General features: G+C 35.9%; 1 protein-coding gene across 17 annotated transcripts in view; it reads right to left on the bottom strand.

Moving 5' to 3' along the window:
• The window catches only part of ptprfa (protein tyrosine phosphatase receptor type Fa), a 596,272-nt gene that overhangs the window by 49,220 nt on the left and 532,037 nt on the right, over nt 1-15,015 (bottom strand). For 9 of the 17 annotated variants that reach the window (XM_039734603.1, XM_039734602.1, XM_039734605.1 and 6 more), the window contains 2 exons: nt 8,411-8,443; nt 6,506-6,603 (listed from right to left, as the gene is read on the bottom strand). In XM_039734603.1, the coding sequence (XP_039590537.1) occupies nt 6,506-6,603; nt 8,411-8,443 (131 nt within the window). The remainder of the gene's footprint in view (nt 1-6,505; nt 6,604-8,410; nt 8,444-15,015) is intronic. The other 8 variants (XM_039734608.1, XM_039734609.1, XM_039734611.1 and 5 more) reach the window with 1 other exon arrangement.

Below are 15,015 nucleotides of genomic sequence, written 5' to 3'. Positions count from 1 at the left end.
TGCAAAACAGAATTTATTAAACAGATGAAAGTCTTAAGAGTTCTGTTGGCTGTCTAGCAGGATGGGAGTCAACGTCTCTGTCAGGTGAAGAGATCACTGTGCAACATAAGCCAATGCTAACCCCATGACAGAAAAGCAAACTCTTCAACTGGCAACAGTCTTGGGAGGCCATTTGGCAATCCTGCCGGGTTCATTGACGGTGTGAGCATCTGAACCAACTCTGCATTAGTAATAACTCTGAAAAAAGGAGTACTTTGGAGAAGCAAATCAGCAGTCTCCTATTATCCTTCTGTCTACTAAAGGACTAAACTCTAAAGAATATTTTAGATTTGTTTTAAAATTTTTCTTGAAGATGTTTCCAAACATATTTATTCTTTTTAAAGTTTATTTTTTTTAGCTTTCTATATTTTATTCACTAAGCAGAACAGGCCCACCACTACTGTATAGAAATAGGTTCTGAATACAGAAATCTCATTTTACAAAGCAAAATAATGATACACAAATTAAAAAAACTATAAATAGTAGCAAAACCACAAATTAAATAAATAAAATTTATTAAGCACACGGAAAGTGTAGAGGAACATGAGGTAAATGTGCATACTATTCACAATCTTCATTACTGTGATTAATGGCGAGACATGGAGATTTTCTGTGGTTGTTTTAGGCCACTACTTCATTACCTTACTACATTTAACCCACTAAACCATATCTCACAAATGCCACAAGTTCATAATAATTACTATATGAACTCTTTGAAATCACTTTTTTTTGGTTTGGTGTCTCCTGTTTCACTAATATTAAAAACAAAATCCAAATTACACCATTATGACAAAGATTAAATCAATAGGTGTCTTCAGCAAGAATGATCAGAAGGACTTGAAATTGTGTATGCCAATTAACTGACCCCAGGAGTTCACCCCCTAATGGGATATGAGGGGTCAATTTTTCTCCTTTTCACAAAAAAAAAAAATGGGGATCAGTAATACAGGCATGTGGAGTGTTGTTTTAAGTTATTTCAAAGTTGCTGATCACAAATATGATAGTATTTGGTGTGGTGGATGGCCGGCTTTATATTCCGGTCCTCACCCCCAGGCCACCAGGAGGAGCTCTCCCGACAGCGTGGACGGGCCCCAAGTTCCTGAAGGGCCTTATGGACTATGTAGTTTTTATGCACAGCCCTGCTGGATACCTTGGGGGCCAATGGGAGTCGCTGTCAGAGGGCCCATGGACTCGTATATGCCCTATAACCCGGAAGTACGTCATAATCCCGCGACAGGAAGAGATGACGTGCTTCCGGGATAAAGATATGGACTGTTTACCCTGACCCGGAAGGAGTAAGGACTTGTGGACTGTTTGGCAGGAACACCTCCAGGTCAGGGGGTATAAAGGGACACTGGGAAAGCCCAGACGCTGAGCTGAGCTGGGAGGAAGGGTAGCTAAGTGTCTGGGAGAGGAGGTTTGGTTATTGTAGTGTTTATTAAAGAGTAGAGTGGAAGGTGCTTGGTGTACTGTGCTAAAAGAAAAAAAAAAAGAGTCTTGGACTTGTACCTGGTGTTTGGAGTGGTACCTGGGGTTCAAGAGGTGGGTCGGAACCTCTACTGCCACATTGGATATCTGATTCTTTACCGGTTGTCCTAAACCTTCTAAGAGCCACTCCCAGAAAGGAGCAAAGGAGGTAACATTTTAGATTGTACAACAGTGATTTTGAATACGATGTATTTTTTATTTTTAATCCTTTACTATGGACCTATCAGAGAGTGAAAAATGATACATTTCTAATACAATCGGGAATATTTAGACTTTAAATAAGTATTTAATGCAACTATTCTTGTTTAGCATGTACTTCTACCTCATGTAGTAAATCATTACATTTCTTATGAACACCCCAAATTAGGGTGGCATATTGTAATTCAGACTTTTTTGAGACTTATTTTAACTGCACTCTCTTCAAACCACAAAAAAGGTTTCAGATTATTTCTTAAAACTCATAATAAATTACTGTGCACACTTTTATTTACTCCACCCAAAATACAAAAAATTAAATTTTAAATTCTTAACTTTAAAGCTCAATTTAATGCTGAATGTAATGATTAACTGCTTTGCGAAAATAACTTTGAAACTACTGAGTGGATACTTTTTGTGTTTCATTTTGCAATTTGTAAGAGGATTTGCTTAATTACAAATGCTGTGTTTAATTTGGAGTTTCCTGAATTGTTCATATCAGTCTGTTCCTTATGTCCTGCTCCACGGGTATTTAGCGATTTAAAGCTCTATATTGATTTTACTGCTGCTGGTTTCATGTAACTGGTGGAGAGCTCTCACCTCAAACAGAAAGTACATTTTAACCACGATCAGATGTGCTCAGCTGGCACTCTATACCATCATTATTTTTTGTCTAATCTGTTTTAATGTTTAATATTTTAACCAGTACATAAATAATAATGTATGTCACACAGTTCTTCACATAATGAATCAGAAAAGAGTTTGTGTGACTGCTGCTTCTTTTTAAAGATTCAGACTGAATTCAAGCCCCTCATGACTCACCTGAGCATTAACAAAAACCCTAAATATTTCTTTTATTTGAGAATCTTTTGTAATTCATCCTACCTTAAACTGCAACACTCCCAATGGAAGCCGCCTACAAGTTTAATTCTTTAATAATAATTCCTTTATGGAGTAGGAAGACTACCTATTTTAATGTGTAATTTAATGAGGGATCCCCTCTCAAAAAGGGCTTCCCAATACAGGATTTTGCAAATGTTTCAATAAGTAATAATAATAATAAATAAAATGTGATGACATTTTTGAATAACAAGATAAAAAGTACCAAACTTTAAAACAATCTTAAAAAAAACTTAACAGTGCTGACACTTATCAATAGCTGAAACCAGCAGCAATGCCCCTTGCCATAGATAGTGGACCGATTGAAAATTTGACACCAACACACATCCTAACAACTATAGCTGGATGGGGCAGTCGAGGGGACACACACAGACATGCATTCACACTCACATACTGTATAGTCAAATTGGCACTTTCATTTAAACTACTGCACATGCCTTTGGGGAAACGGGAGGCAAACCAGACCACCAAGAGGAACTCGTGCGTGGACATACAAACTCTACACAGGTCATGACTGATCTGGCCACAGGATTTGAATCCAGGGTGTTGGATCTGTGAAGCGGCAGCACTAACCACCGCACCACCTTGCATACAGATGATTCATGTAAATATTTTGATTTTAATATATGTTATTCTTATAGAGTGTTAGTAAGTTACAATCTCTGTGGAAAAGTAATGTTTTTATTGTGGATTTTTCCCGTATTTTTGTTAGCAATACTCATAAATGTAAAATAAAATAAAGTATTAATGAGGTCATATTTTATGCACAATTACAGAATGTTGTTTCATCTGTTCTATAGGACAACCCATTACTGTGAACACTGCAAACATAAGAGCCAAGATGGCAAGCCATATTTGTCTCAATAACACAACCTGACTATACAAACACTTAAAAAAGAAACTGGTCTTCCTAAAATCTGCCATATTTGAAATGGTTTTACTCACTGACTTTTAACTGCTGCTTTTGTTGTACTTAAAATACATGCATTGCCTTTAGAGAGATTTTTTTTTTTATATATAAATGCAAATAGGTCATATTCAATACAAGAATTCAAAGCTCACACATCTAAGAACCTTCATCTCAAAAACACCTTCTCATTAGTGATTTACTGGGTTGACAGTTACATTCTTGATCTTCTGAGCAGAAAATTACTTTCACAATGAGAACACTGAGTAAGAAAGAAAACCAGCTTGATTTCAATAGGTAATTTAGATAATGCATGTCAGAAAAAGTTATATAAAAAGGCGGAAGGCAACTGGTTAATGAGTTCACATTTTGGTATCTAATTAGGATTGAATTCAAAGACCTTCCTCCTACATAAACAGAAAAAAAGTGCAAACATGTTAGTATTATCCCTTTGGAAATGTACCACTCTAAATGTAAATTCTTTCTTTATCCCTTGTGTTGGACTTTAAAAACCAATAATCCTTTGTCAAATGTGAAAAATAAGTAAATACTGTTTCGAATTTGAGAAGGCTGAATATAAATCATTGTGTGCAGATACATATATGTGTGTTTGAGTGCATAGAAATAAAGATTATTTTACACATACTAAATACACGTGCATATGAATTTAAGACTGTAACCTAAACATTTGAATTTGCAGATGACCATATAATCGTTCCCTCTAATTCAAAATCCACTGTACCAAGTTCAGGGTCATGGGGGGACAACCAAAGGCAGAAACGAACCCTTGAAGGGCTTCTACTCCACCACATGGATCTCTCACTCATGCACTGACTGAACCTCAATGACATGGTGCTGATTAAGAGTTACCAATCAACCAAATACACATCTTTGAATTGCAAAAGGAAAATCTGACTACCCAGAGAAAAACCATACAGGCTTGGAAAGAATGTGCAAACTCCACACAGGTAGGAAATGACCTGCCAATAGAATCAAGGGGCAGCAGCGTTAAGATGTCAGCCACTAATTTGCAAAATGTTAACTATATTTAAATGTGCGCATTCTTGTGATCTTTTTGCATGAAGCATTAAAAGAAAATAACATTTTCGCAAAATTGCCTCAAAAGTTTTACTGATTCAATAATGATCTGAGCTTTGATAAAAATTCTTGACTTTAAATGGCCAAGAATATTGAACACCATAATCTGAATATCTCTGGAAAGAAATCTTTCTCTGGTAGGATGACTTTTTTTTCTAATTGTGCTAATTCACAGGAGTTGGTTACCAACCCATCCACCACCAGTATGATGCTTGCACATAGACCCTGTGCCCATGTAACTTAACTGCAGTCTCTAAATTGGCACAGTTTCAGACAGCAAGGGCCTGTGCTTTAAGTGACTGGCAGCCTGTTCAAGGTGGATACATCATCAGAATGGATGGATGGATTTTTTGCACATTTTACTCTGTAACAAATACATCCATCAAAAAAAAAAAAACAACATGTAAGTCAGCATGCTCTCATGACTGGAATAACCTAACAGACATTTCTGGAGACAACTGCTTACCACACAGAACTGCCTAGCATGCAAGCCATTACAGCTCAATAAATTTCTCACCAACTTGGTCTACAATTATTAGAAACACTTTCAACCTTCTTATCACCAGGGGACATTTCATTTTAAGAGTAGCTACATTTTCAAATAAAAATTCATTTTCCAGATCGAAGCAGCACTACTTTAGACAAAATACACATCTGCACAAAATTTCAGTGAATAAGAAAAACTATAATGCTGAGTACCTAAATCTACTATATACTGTGGAAATTCTAATTTATTAAAAAATACACAGAGGAATTTCTGATTATGTTAACAAGTAGTTTATACTCTCTATTTTTTGCTTTCTCAAAATGATTAAATTTCACTAAATATACAGTATATATTCACCTTAGGGTGGCACGGTGGCGCAGTGTGTAGCGCTGCTGCCTCGCAGTTAGGAAACCCAGGTTCGCTTCCCGGGTCCTCCTTGCATGGAGTTTGCATGTTCTCCCCGATTCTGCATGGGTTTCCTTCGGGTACTCCGTTTTTCTCCCCCAGTCCAAAGACATGCAGGTTAGGTGCATTGGTGATTCTAAATTGTTCCTAATGTGTGTGGGTGTGTGTGTGTGTGCCCTGCCCGGGGTTTGTTTCCTGCCTTGCGCCCTGTGTTGGCTGGGATTGGCTCCAGCAGACCCCCGTGACCCTGTACTTAGGATATAGCGGGTTGGATAATGGATGGATGGATATTCACCTTAATAAAGGGACATGTATCTGTGTGTCCATCCAACTGTTAGGGTTAGGAATAATAATGTAAAGTAGGGGGGATCAAAAATTGAAAATGACTACCAAATAAAGATCTAAAAATAAGAAAATTGGTCTTATGGGCCCATTCTTCTGTTCAGGCAATGTACAGTACTAGCTGTAAGTTGAAATCTAATTAATACACTTGGACCTTAGTGTTCATGATTATAGTGCACCATCTATTGGAATGTATTTTGTAATGCATATAATAATAAAATGCATTACATTTGTCTTTCTAACAGATGGTGCAAACAGTTGTAGTAATAAAATGCATTGCTGCAATTGTTTGTGATGTGCCATCTGTTAAAATGACAAATGTAAGGCATTTTATTACTATAAATGTTTGTTATGGGCCATCTGTTGAAATGACAAATGTAACGCATATGTCTCAGTTGTATGCCATTTGGTATGGGATTCATTAAAGCAGTGTTAATGGTTGTGCAGTGCCATCGGTTGGAATCACAAATGTAAGGTATTTTTTTACTCTATAAATGTTTGTGATGCACCATCTGTCGAAATGACCGAGACAGAGCAACCAGATGGACACAAAGATACACAAATACTTATCCTCTTATTAAGGTGGATTCTCTGCCATCAAGAAACTAATACAGGACCACAAAGAAACAAACAAAAAAAATTACCTCATACTCCTGAGAAAACCGTAACCCGTCATTAGCTTTCAGCCTTTCGATGTGATCAGCGAGGTCTGTGACAGAGATTGGAGGATGTTCTCTCATGCCTAAACAAGATGAAATGGAAAAAAAGAAGAGAAGCACTTATGAGAATTGCATTAGTAAACACACTCAGCAGTAACAAGATGATACAACTGAACAAATGACAGTGCCAAAAAAATGTGTCTATGTGGGAAGCATAGAGCTCAACAATGCATGTAATAACTTTTTTTTCCATTTTTCCAGATTGGTGTGACATGCTGTATAGGAAACGGGACTGTCGAACGTCAGTATGTAATGGGCATGAGCAAATTCAACATGCTTACTTGGTTAACAGCACTGTTCACATGACAGTGAGCTGCAGCAGCAGACATTTTTACATTGACTAATACTGAAAGAGGCTGATAGGGGTGGTGGCAAGAAAACAATAAATACAACAGAAACAAAAATGCAAACATCTTTATTTAACTGAAGCCAAATGCCCGTGACTGTTCTCAGGCTGGTTGACAAAACTGTTGTAAGTTTTTATTTTTCTGTCCAACATTTTTTGGCATTAATTTTGTCTAACACTAGATCAGAACTAAAATTGTGCAAAGGTCAAAGCCCATTTGAATTCCATATTCACAACAGCTCTTTGCATCCTGGTCCTGGTGGAACAATATTCCTCGTAATTTTTCATTTCAACTCAGATCTGAATTATTGAATAGTTGTCTTCATTGACATTTGAACTGAACTTTCAAACTATTTTCAATTACCTTTATGTGGATTACGTGTAAACTGTTGACTGGGATAAGGAGTTCATTTGAGCTAATGGCAGCATGGCACATATAAGATGAGGGGTATGGGACACTTTAATTTTACAAAATTTGGTCGATCCAATGAAATGCTCATGAGACTTAGCAGGTCCACTGCCTCCATCCTTCTGATGCTCCAGTTAATACATAGTATTCTCATTTTGCTTTTCCTGTTGCTAGTCACTTAATGCCAAAAAAAAGTCCAAATTGGGAGGTGATTGGTACAATTTATGGATTATACTCTCCAGTAAATACTTGTAATTGGAGATACCATTTCCGATGTTTGTGTGCAAAAACTGCACTTTTTATTTCATCAGGTCAATTATTCAATAAAAAGAACTGTTCATTAATTAAGTACCCAAGTTGAATTGAAAAGGAGGAGGTAGGGTGTCAGGATCAGGACTCAAACAGCTAAAAAATATTTAAGTATAACCTGAATCCCTTACTGCAACAGCAAAAACAGGTAAAAAATATTTTAAGATAAGCTGAACCCCTTACTTTATGAAAAATGTGAAAGAACACACATCTTAGAAATAATGAGAACAGATTATTGAATTGCAGAATATGCATTGCATGTATTCCCCATTTTAAATTAAATTATTATTTTAATTTAGTTTAGTACCACTTTGATTTTTTAATGCTACATTCTGCAGTTCACATAATTAAGAGCTGGATCATAGGCTATTCCAAACCTTTACCAGATTACAAAAATCCATGTAAGTAAACTTAGTATAGCAGTACAACATGAATCCATCATGAGTGGCAAATCACTTAGTTGCCTTTTTTTTCTTGTGTTAACACTAGAGAATTCTTTATTCTGGAGCAAGGGCCAATTTACCTGTTCTCTATAATTCATTTCAAAATGTTTTCAATTTTTCATTATTCATTTGAACAGTAATGAAACCCAGCCTGTGAAGACTGAATGTGGGGAGGAAAAAGGTGTTTTCAAAACTATGTTGAAAAATTATAAAAACTTCAAACTGACTCAAGTGAAAATGAATTGTGACACATAGAAAACGAGAAGTGAGGAAAAAAAGGAGACAAAGAACCACAGATATACTCAGGAGGAATCAAAACTAACTTGAAATGTTCGGGCAACTGGGGGCACTTGGACCTGTGGAGAAAAAATTGGGGTAGGAATAAAGTAATCCGAGTGTATTCAAGTAGGAGTATAATTTAAAACATGAAGATAGATTAGAAAGTAATGGTAAGTAAAGAAGGAAAGTATGAGACAGACACTACCCTTCAAGGACCCACACATTAATCCTGCATCTACTCATGAAAAGAAAAACAACAAAAAGAAAACCACCCAGGAGAGCAGAATTAAACTACTTCCTGATCTATATTGTCACAAATGATGCTGTCTAGACAAATGAAGGCAGAGCAAGAAATGTTACCGACTGGCGTAAACAAATGAAGCCTTGGAACAGCTGCACGGTCTTAGACTTAACAAGTCATCCAATAACTTCTGATGCACATCTTCACTTGTGGTTTCCACCCCAATCAATATCTTCAACAAAAACCTGCTCAATAGACCTGCCTGGGGTTTGTGCCAGCTCTCTCATGCATTGCATTTATTGTGCTCAAAGTCATTGCAGAGGACAAGAAAAAGTGCAACTTCACAACATTCTTCACATTTTTTCATTTTGGAATTGTATAAAATCATTGAGAGGATTTGATTCCTTTTGCTAAAAGGTCAAAATTGTATTTTACTCAGAAGGGGCATGTGATGAAAAACACAAATGATCAACATTATTTCTATGAAGCCCACTGCCAGCACAAAGCTACATTTCTACATTTTGTTTCTGATAGGTTTTAAGTTGCACTGACTTCTGGGCTCACTCTTTTAGACACCAAATACCATAAACTCTAAACACCTAGCTTTCAAAATGTGTGATTTTAATTTATGTGACAATAGCTTGAGATACAAGGCTTCAGTAATTCTATACGTATAAGCCCAGATGTGGCAGATGTGTGTGTGTGTGTGTGTGTGTGAGGGGTGTCACGTGGCTTATTGGCTATTCTTTCTTTAAAGAACTAATGGCAGAAGTCTTAAATGTGGTTCTCAAATGAACTTGTTGCAAAATTGGTGATACAAATGATAAATCACTTGTGACCAGGATGACAGGCTATATTCTGAGCAAAAGAAAACAGCAAAATGTTAAAAATAGCTATTGTAAGATTATGATAATTAAAATTATGTGACAGGTACACTCCAAATAGGAAAAACAAGCAATTACTTCACAAGAGAATACATGTTAAAAATAACGGTAAATATTTTCTGCTTATACAGTGCAGGATCAAAAAATCCTGGGAGATACTGGCAGTACACCAAAATGTCTCAGACAACACACTTTGGGAAGGAAATGTCCTCTTTTATGCTGGTAATGTAGGGGTTACTGTGGTCTAATTTTAGTCACTGTGTGCCTTTGTTCCTTCAGACAGCATCTGAACCACTTAAAACCTGCCAGATGAGTAAGAAGAGGAAAACAGCTTTTAAGAATGAAGAAGTTATTGTAAAAAATCCATGTTGTGTGAAGAATAGAAGCCACATTCCAAAAAAGAAAATATGGAAAAGAAATCTCTTATTGAGTATGTCTTCAAAGAGTCTTGGCATCTCTTCATTCAACTGTCAAAATGATCTCCCAGCACAGTCACGCCTGCTGTAGCTACAATGAATTTAAACATGCATCCTCACATGCCCCATTGCATCCTAAGTGCAGGCAAGATTTGAAGGCCAATATGGAGTTTGGAGTGATCACCCGTAGGCAAGAATGACAGAAAACCTCATGGAAAACCTATCTAGATGTTTATTGGTATTAATCAACTTGTTACATTTTATAATTTGCAGTTGAAGTTTATGGCATTATTTTAATTATATAATTAAGTGTATAGAGTATGTCGATCACTGTACTTGTTATTTTGAGTCAGGTCAAACATTACTATTCAACTCCATGTATTACATTAACCAGTTCTATTAGAATAAGGAAAATGTACTTCTAATTTACCTTTAACTTCATGCACAAGAAAATAAAATATTCCTTTGCAAAGTTGTTCAACATGATCACAGTGGGCCATTCAAATTTAGTAAGATAGTAATATTTTTTTTTTGTAATACAGTAGCCCGATACATTTTTTCAATGTGTAACTGAAATACGTACATACTAAAACATCGAAATCAATACAGGATGAAATGTATGTTTAGTGTCCACAACTGTACTAATGCAGTTTTAGTACACTTCCTTCATGTGATATATTTTGAAACAGTCAGCAATGCGTAGCCTGACGTCGCAGTTTGGACAGTAGGAGTAAGTTTCATTGCACACTTTTCTTCTAACATATTTTCTGTTACTTGTACATGAGACATAGAATGTCAGCGCCTCATCCACTCAATCAATGCGTCCCTTGTGCTATGGTAGGCTACCACAGCACAAGGATTAGTGACTTCCACATTTCCCTTGACACAAACATTGACAATTGCTGCACTGAAACAGTGCTTAGGGGGTTGACGTCTTTCCTACTTTGCAATTATTTTGCCTTTTTTGCCATACACCAACTTGCACCATAGTGAGGCTTTGGGTGACTGAATTCACCAGGTGTATCATGGTAGTTCGGTTGTACAGTGCCGTATGCCTTAGTTTCACTATCCGTGTCAATGTCTGATGACCATCTCACATCATCATCACTATTGTTTAATTCAACTAATGGTTCCGTTTCAGTTTGCTCTAAAACTGTCTTTATAGCTCGTTTTCACACCGTTGTTTCAGTCAAAAGCTCAATTATATTCATGAATATTGACAAGTTATCTTAGGAGTGGCAAAAAGCAGAAACATATTATAGATTTTTTGCAGCATAATGTTAGTTTTCCACGAGATGGCAGCAGAATCTGCCCAAGTGTCTTTTGGGCTTAGCGCTGTAAATTGGACCATAATAGCTATATCATGAGAAATATTCAGCGTTAACCATCTTTACACAGAATTCCAAGTCCAAGAGAGGCTTGGGTTTAACACCAAGGAGGTTGAAGTATTTTTATTTTCTCGGATGTTTATAACCTAATGCATAACTTCCTCTATTGATTTTAGGGACTGTTGAACTCTGAAGTATAACGAGTCATTTGCATGAGCAAGTGTAAAACTGTTCATTTTCTTTCTTGAAATTTTTTGAAAAACACTGGGTTATATCAATTCAAATCCCTAAAACACTTAACATTATCTTGAATATTAGAATTAATCTCTCCAGACTCTAATAGGTCACATGAAACAACAACAAATTGTCATTGCCTATATAATGACACAGCTGAGACAGTTCAGAATTATTTTCTTACAGTTTACACAGAGAGTTTGTTGATATACAATATAATTCCAAATATTCACAAATCATATAGTTTTGGTAACATAAATATATATGTACTGTATTTGTTGGTAACCGAATATAGAACTGTGACCAATTTGTACTATGCATATTAAACATTCATAAAAATAACTACATTGCCATTACATTTAAAAGGATCTGTGTCATCAAACATTAGACTGCAACAAAAAGAAGTCTTAATAAGCTATAAAAAACATTGAAATGGAGTTTTAAGGATTTCTTTTTGAAATTAAAAAAATAATAAAAATGTGGATATGCCATGATTTATGTTTGTTACAGATACTAACCCAGTATAGTGTTTTCATAATTCACGGGTACAAAACTGGTGAGACAATGTGTGTAAAGTTCACAAATGAAACTTTAAAGGTCAGAAAACACATTTTTTATATCAGCCATTTGCAACTTTTAGCTGAAGAGCACAACTGAACAAAGCATTTAAGGGTGAAATCTAGCCCACTGGCTATTGTCAGCATTCACCATGACAGATGGCGTTCACGACATATCCAGTTTGTAGTGCCTCAAGTAAGTGTGATGAACCAACTATGACATTATTGTGGAAGTCAGCAAGAGGCATGCGTCCAAGACCTTCTGAGGTTTCTAATGTTCATGACACACTGATCAGTTTTGTTGATTTGTAGAATGACATCTTTCTGAACTTTAATTTTCTCAAAATACTAAACAAATGACACTAAATATAACAACATCTGCAAAATGGGAAATGAGTCTGAAATATAGCAAATTACCCTGGCTGTCTAAAAATATCTTTAAAGAAATATACCTCCAATACATGCTAAGTTAAAATATAATTAATTCGAGACACAAGGACACTCACAAAAAGCAATCTTAATGCTTCCATATTTTTAATAAAATTTAAAATGCTTACTCTCATTATGGGGTCTGCACAGTGCTTTACATTAGATTAAGCCACAATGGAAAAGCTACTAACAGTGCTTCCATTAAATGTCACAAAATCTTGTTTAAAATATGACAATAATTGAATGAAAAGATGTTTAAAACACCTTTAGATACACTTTCTTCCAATCAAATTTCATTCTCATTTCAAACATATGCTAAAGAATTTCTGGTGTCAAAAACAGGAAATGATCATTAAAAGTGTTCACAAAAGTATTTAGTTAATGCATTTGATTTAATAATTTTGCCACAAACATACAAAGTTGTAAATGGATGAGAAACACTGCATTCTTTTCTCTTAAACGTTTTCCACACAATCCATCAACATTAAACCAAAAATACTTTTTATTCATTACATTTTAGTAAAATAAAATATATATACATACATATATACACACACATATATATATATATATACACACACATACATACATACATATACACACACACATATATAAAGATATAAATACAGTTGTGCTTGAAAGTTTGTGAACCCTTTAGAATTTTCTATATTTCTGCAAAATTATGACCTAAATCATCATCAAATTTTCACTCAAGTCCTAAAAGTAGATAAAGAGAAACCAGTTAAACAAATGAGACAAAAATATTATACTTGGTCATTTATTTATTGAGGAAAATGATCGAATATTACATATGTGTGAGTGGCAAACGTATGTGAACCTCTAGGATTAGCAGTTAGTTTGAAGGTGAAATTAGAGTCAGGTGTTTTCAATCAATGGGATGCCAATCAGGTGTGAGTGGGCACCCTGTGTTATTTAAAGAACAGGGATCTATCAAAGTCTGCTCTTCACAACACGTTTGAGGAAGTGTATCATGGCACGAACAAAGGAGATTTCTGAGGACCTCAGAAAAAGAGCTGTTGATGCTCATCAGGCTGGAAAAGGTTACAAAACCATCTCTAAAGAGTTTGGGCTCCACCAATCCACAGTCAGGCAGATTGTGTACAAATGGAGGAAATTTAAGACCATTGTTACCCTCCCCAGGAGTGGTTGAGCAACAAAGATCACTCCAAGAGCAAGGCGTGTAATAGTCGGCGAGGTCACAAAGGACCACAGGGTAACTTCTAAGCAACTGAAAGCCTCTCTCACATTGGCTAATGTTCAGGTTCATGAGTCCACCATCATGAGAACACTGAACAATAATGGTGAGCATGGCAAGGTTGCAAGGAGAAAGCCACTGCTCTCCAAAAAAAAACATTGCTGCTCGTCTGCAGTTTGCTAAAGATCACGTGGACAAACCAGAAGGCTATTAGAAGAATGTTTTGTGGACGGATGAGACCAAAATAGAACTTTTTGGTTTAAATGAAAAGCATTATGTTTGGAGAAAGGAAAACACTGCATTCCAGCATAAGAACCTTATCCCATCCGTGAAACATGGTGGTGGTAGTATCATGTTTTGGGCCTGTTTTGCTGCATCTGGGCCAGGAGAGCTTGCCTTCATTGATGGAACAATGAATTCTGAATTATATTAGAGAATTGTAAAGGAAAATGTCAGGACATCTATCCATGAACTGAATCTCAAGAGAAGGTGGGTCACGCAGCAAGACAACAACCCTAAGCACACAAGTCGTTCTACCAAAGAATGGTTAAAGAAGAATAAAGTTAATGTTTTGGAATGGCCAAGTCAAAGTCCTGACCTTAATCCAATCGAAATGTTGTGGACGGACCTGAAGCAAACAGTTAATATGAGGAAACCCACCAACATACCAGAGTTGAAGCTGTTCTGTCCGGAGGAATGGGCTAAAATTCCTCCAAGCCGGTGTGCAGGAATGATCAAAAGTTACCGGAAACGTTTAGTTGCTGTTATTGCTGAAAAGGGGGGTCACACCAGATACTGAAAGCAAAGGTTCACATACTTTTGCCACTCACAAATATGTAATATTTGATCATTTTCCTCAATAAATAAATGACCAAGTTCTTTTTATCTACTTTTAGGACTTGAGTGGAAATCTGATGATGTTTTAGGTCATAATTTTGCAGAAATATAGACAATTCTAAAGGGCTCACAAACTTTCAAGCACTGCTGTATATATATATATATATATATATATATATATATATATATATATATAGACACACATATAAAGGTGTTCATTTGCAGAGACAACTCTTAATATCTTGTGTTTTCTGTTATTCAACTGGCTGATCCCAACTCACAGCAATAAACCAATAAAGACATGAAATGCAGCATCTCATGTAAACAACATACAAAAATGTTACTAGCACTATTTGTTCTCTTAAATCTGAAGGTGGTGCTTTGGGAGTTGATTATTATATAAGAATGCTGCATCTATTCAATCAATCTTAGATGTATACATTCCTTTACTTTGGGCCCTCCACTACAATACTGGAAAAAATGAAACACAAACCAAAAGTACAAAGA

The sequence above is a fragment of the Polypterus senegalus genome, chromosome 14, assembly GCF_016835505.1.
Source record: "Polypterus senegalus isolate Bchr_013 chromosome 14, ASM1683550v1, whole genome shotgun sequence".
In the NCBI taxonomy this organism is placed as follows: domain Eukaryota; kingdom Metazoa; phylum Chordata; class Cladistia; order Polypteriformes; family Polypteridae; genus Polypterus; species Polypterus senegalus.
The sequence above is the reverse complement of the archived record's forward strand: the minus strand, read 5'-3'. Positions and strand labels throughout refer to the sequence as shown.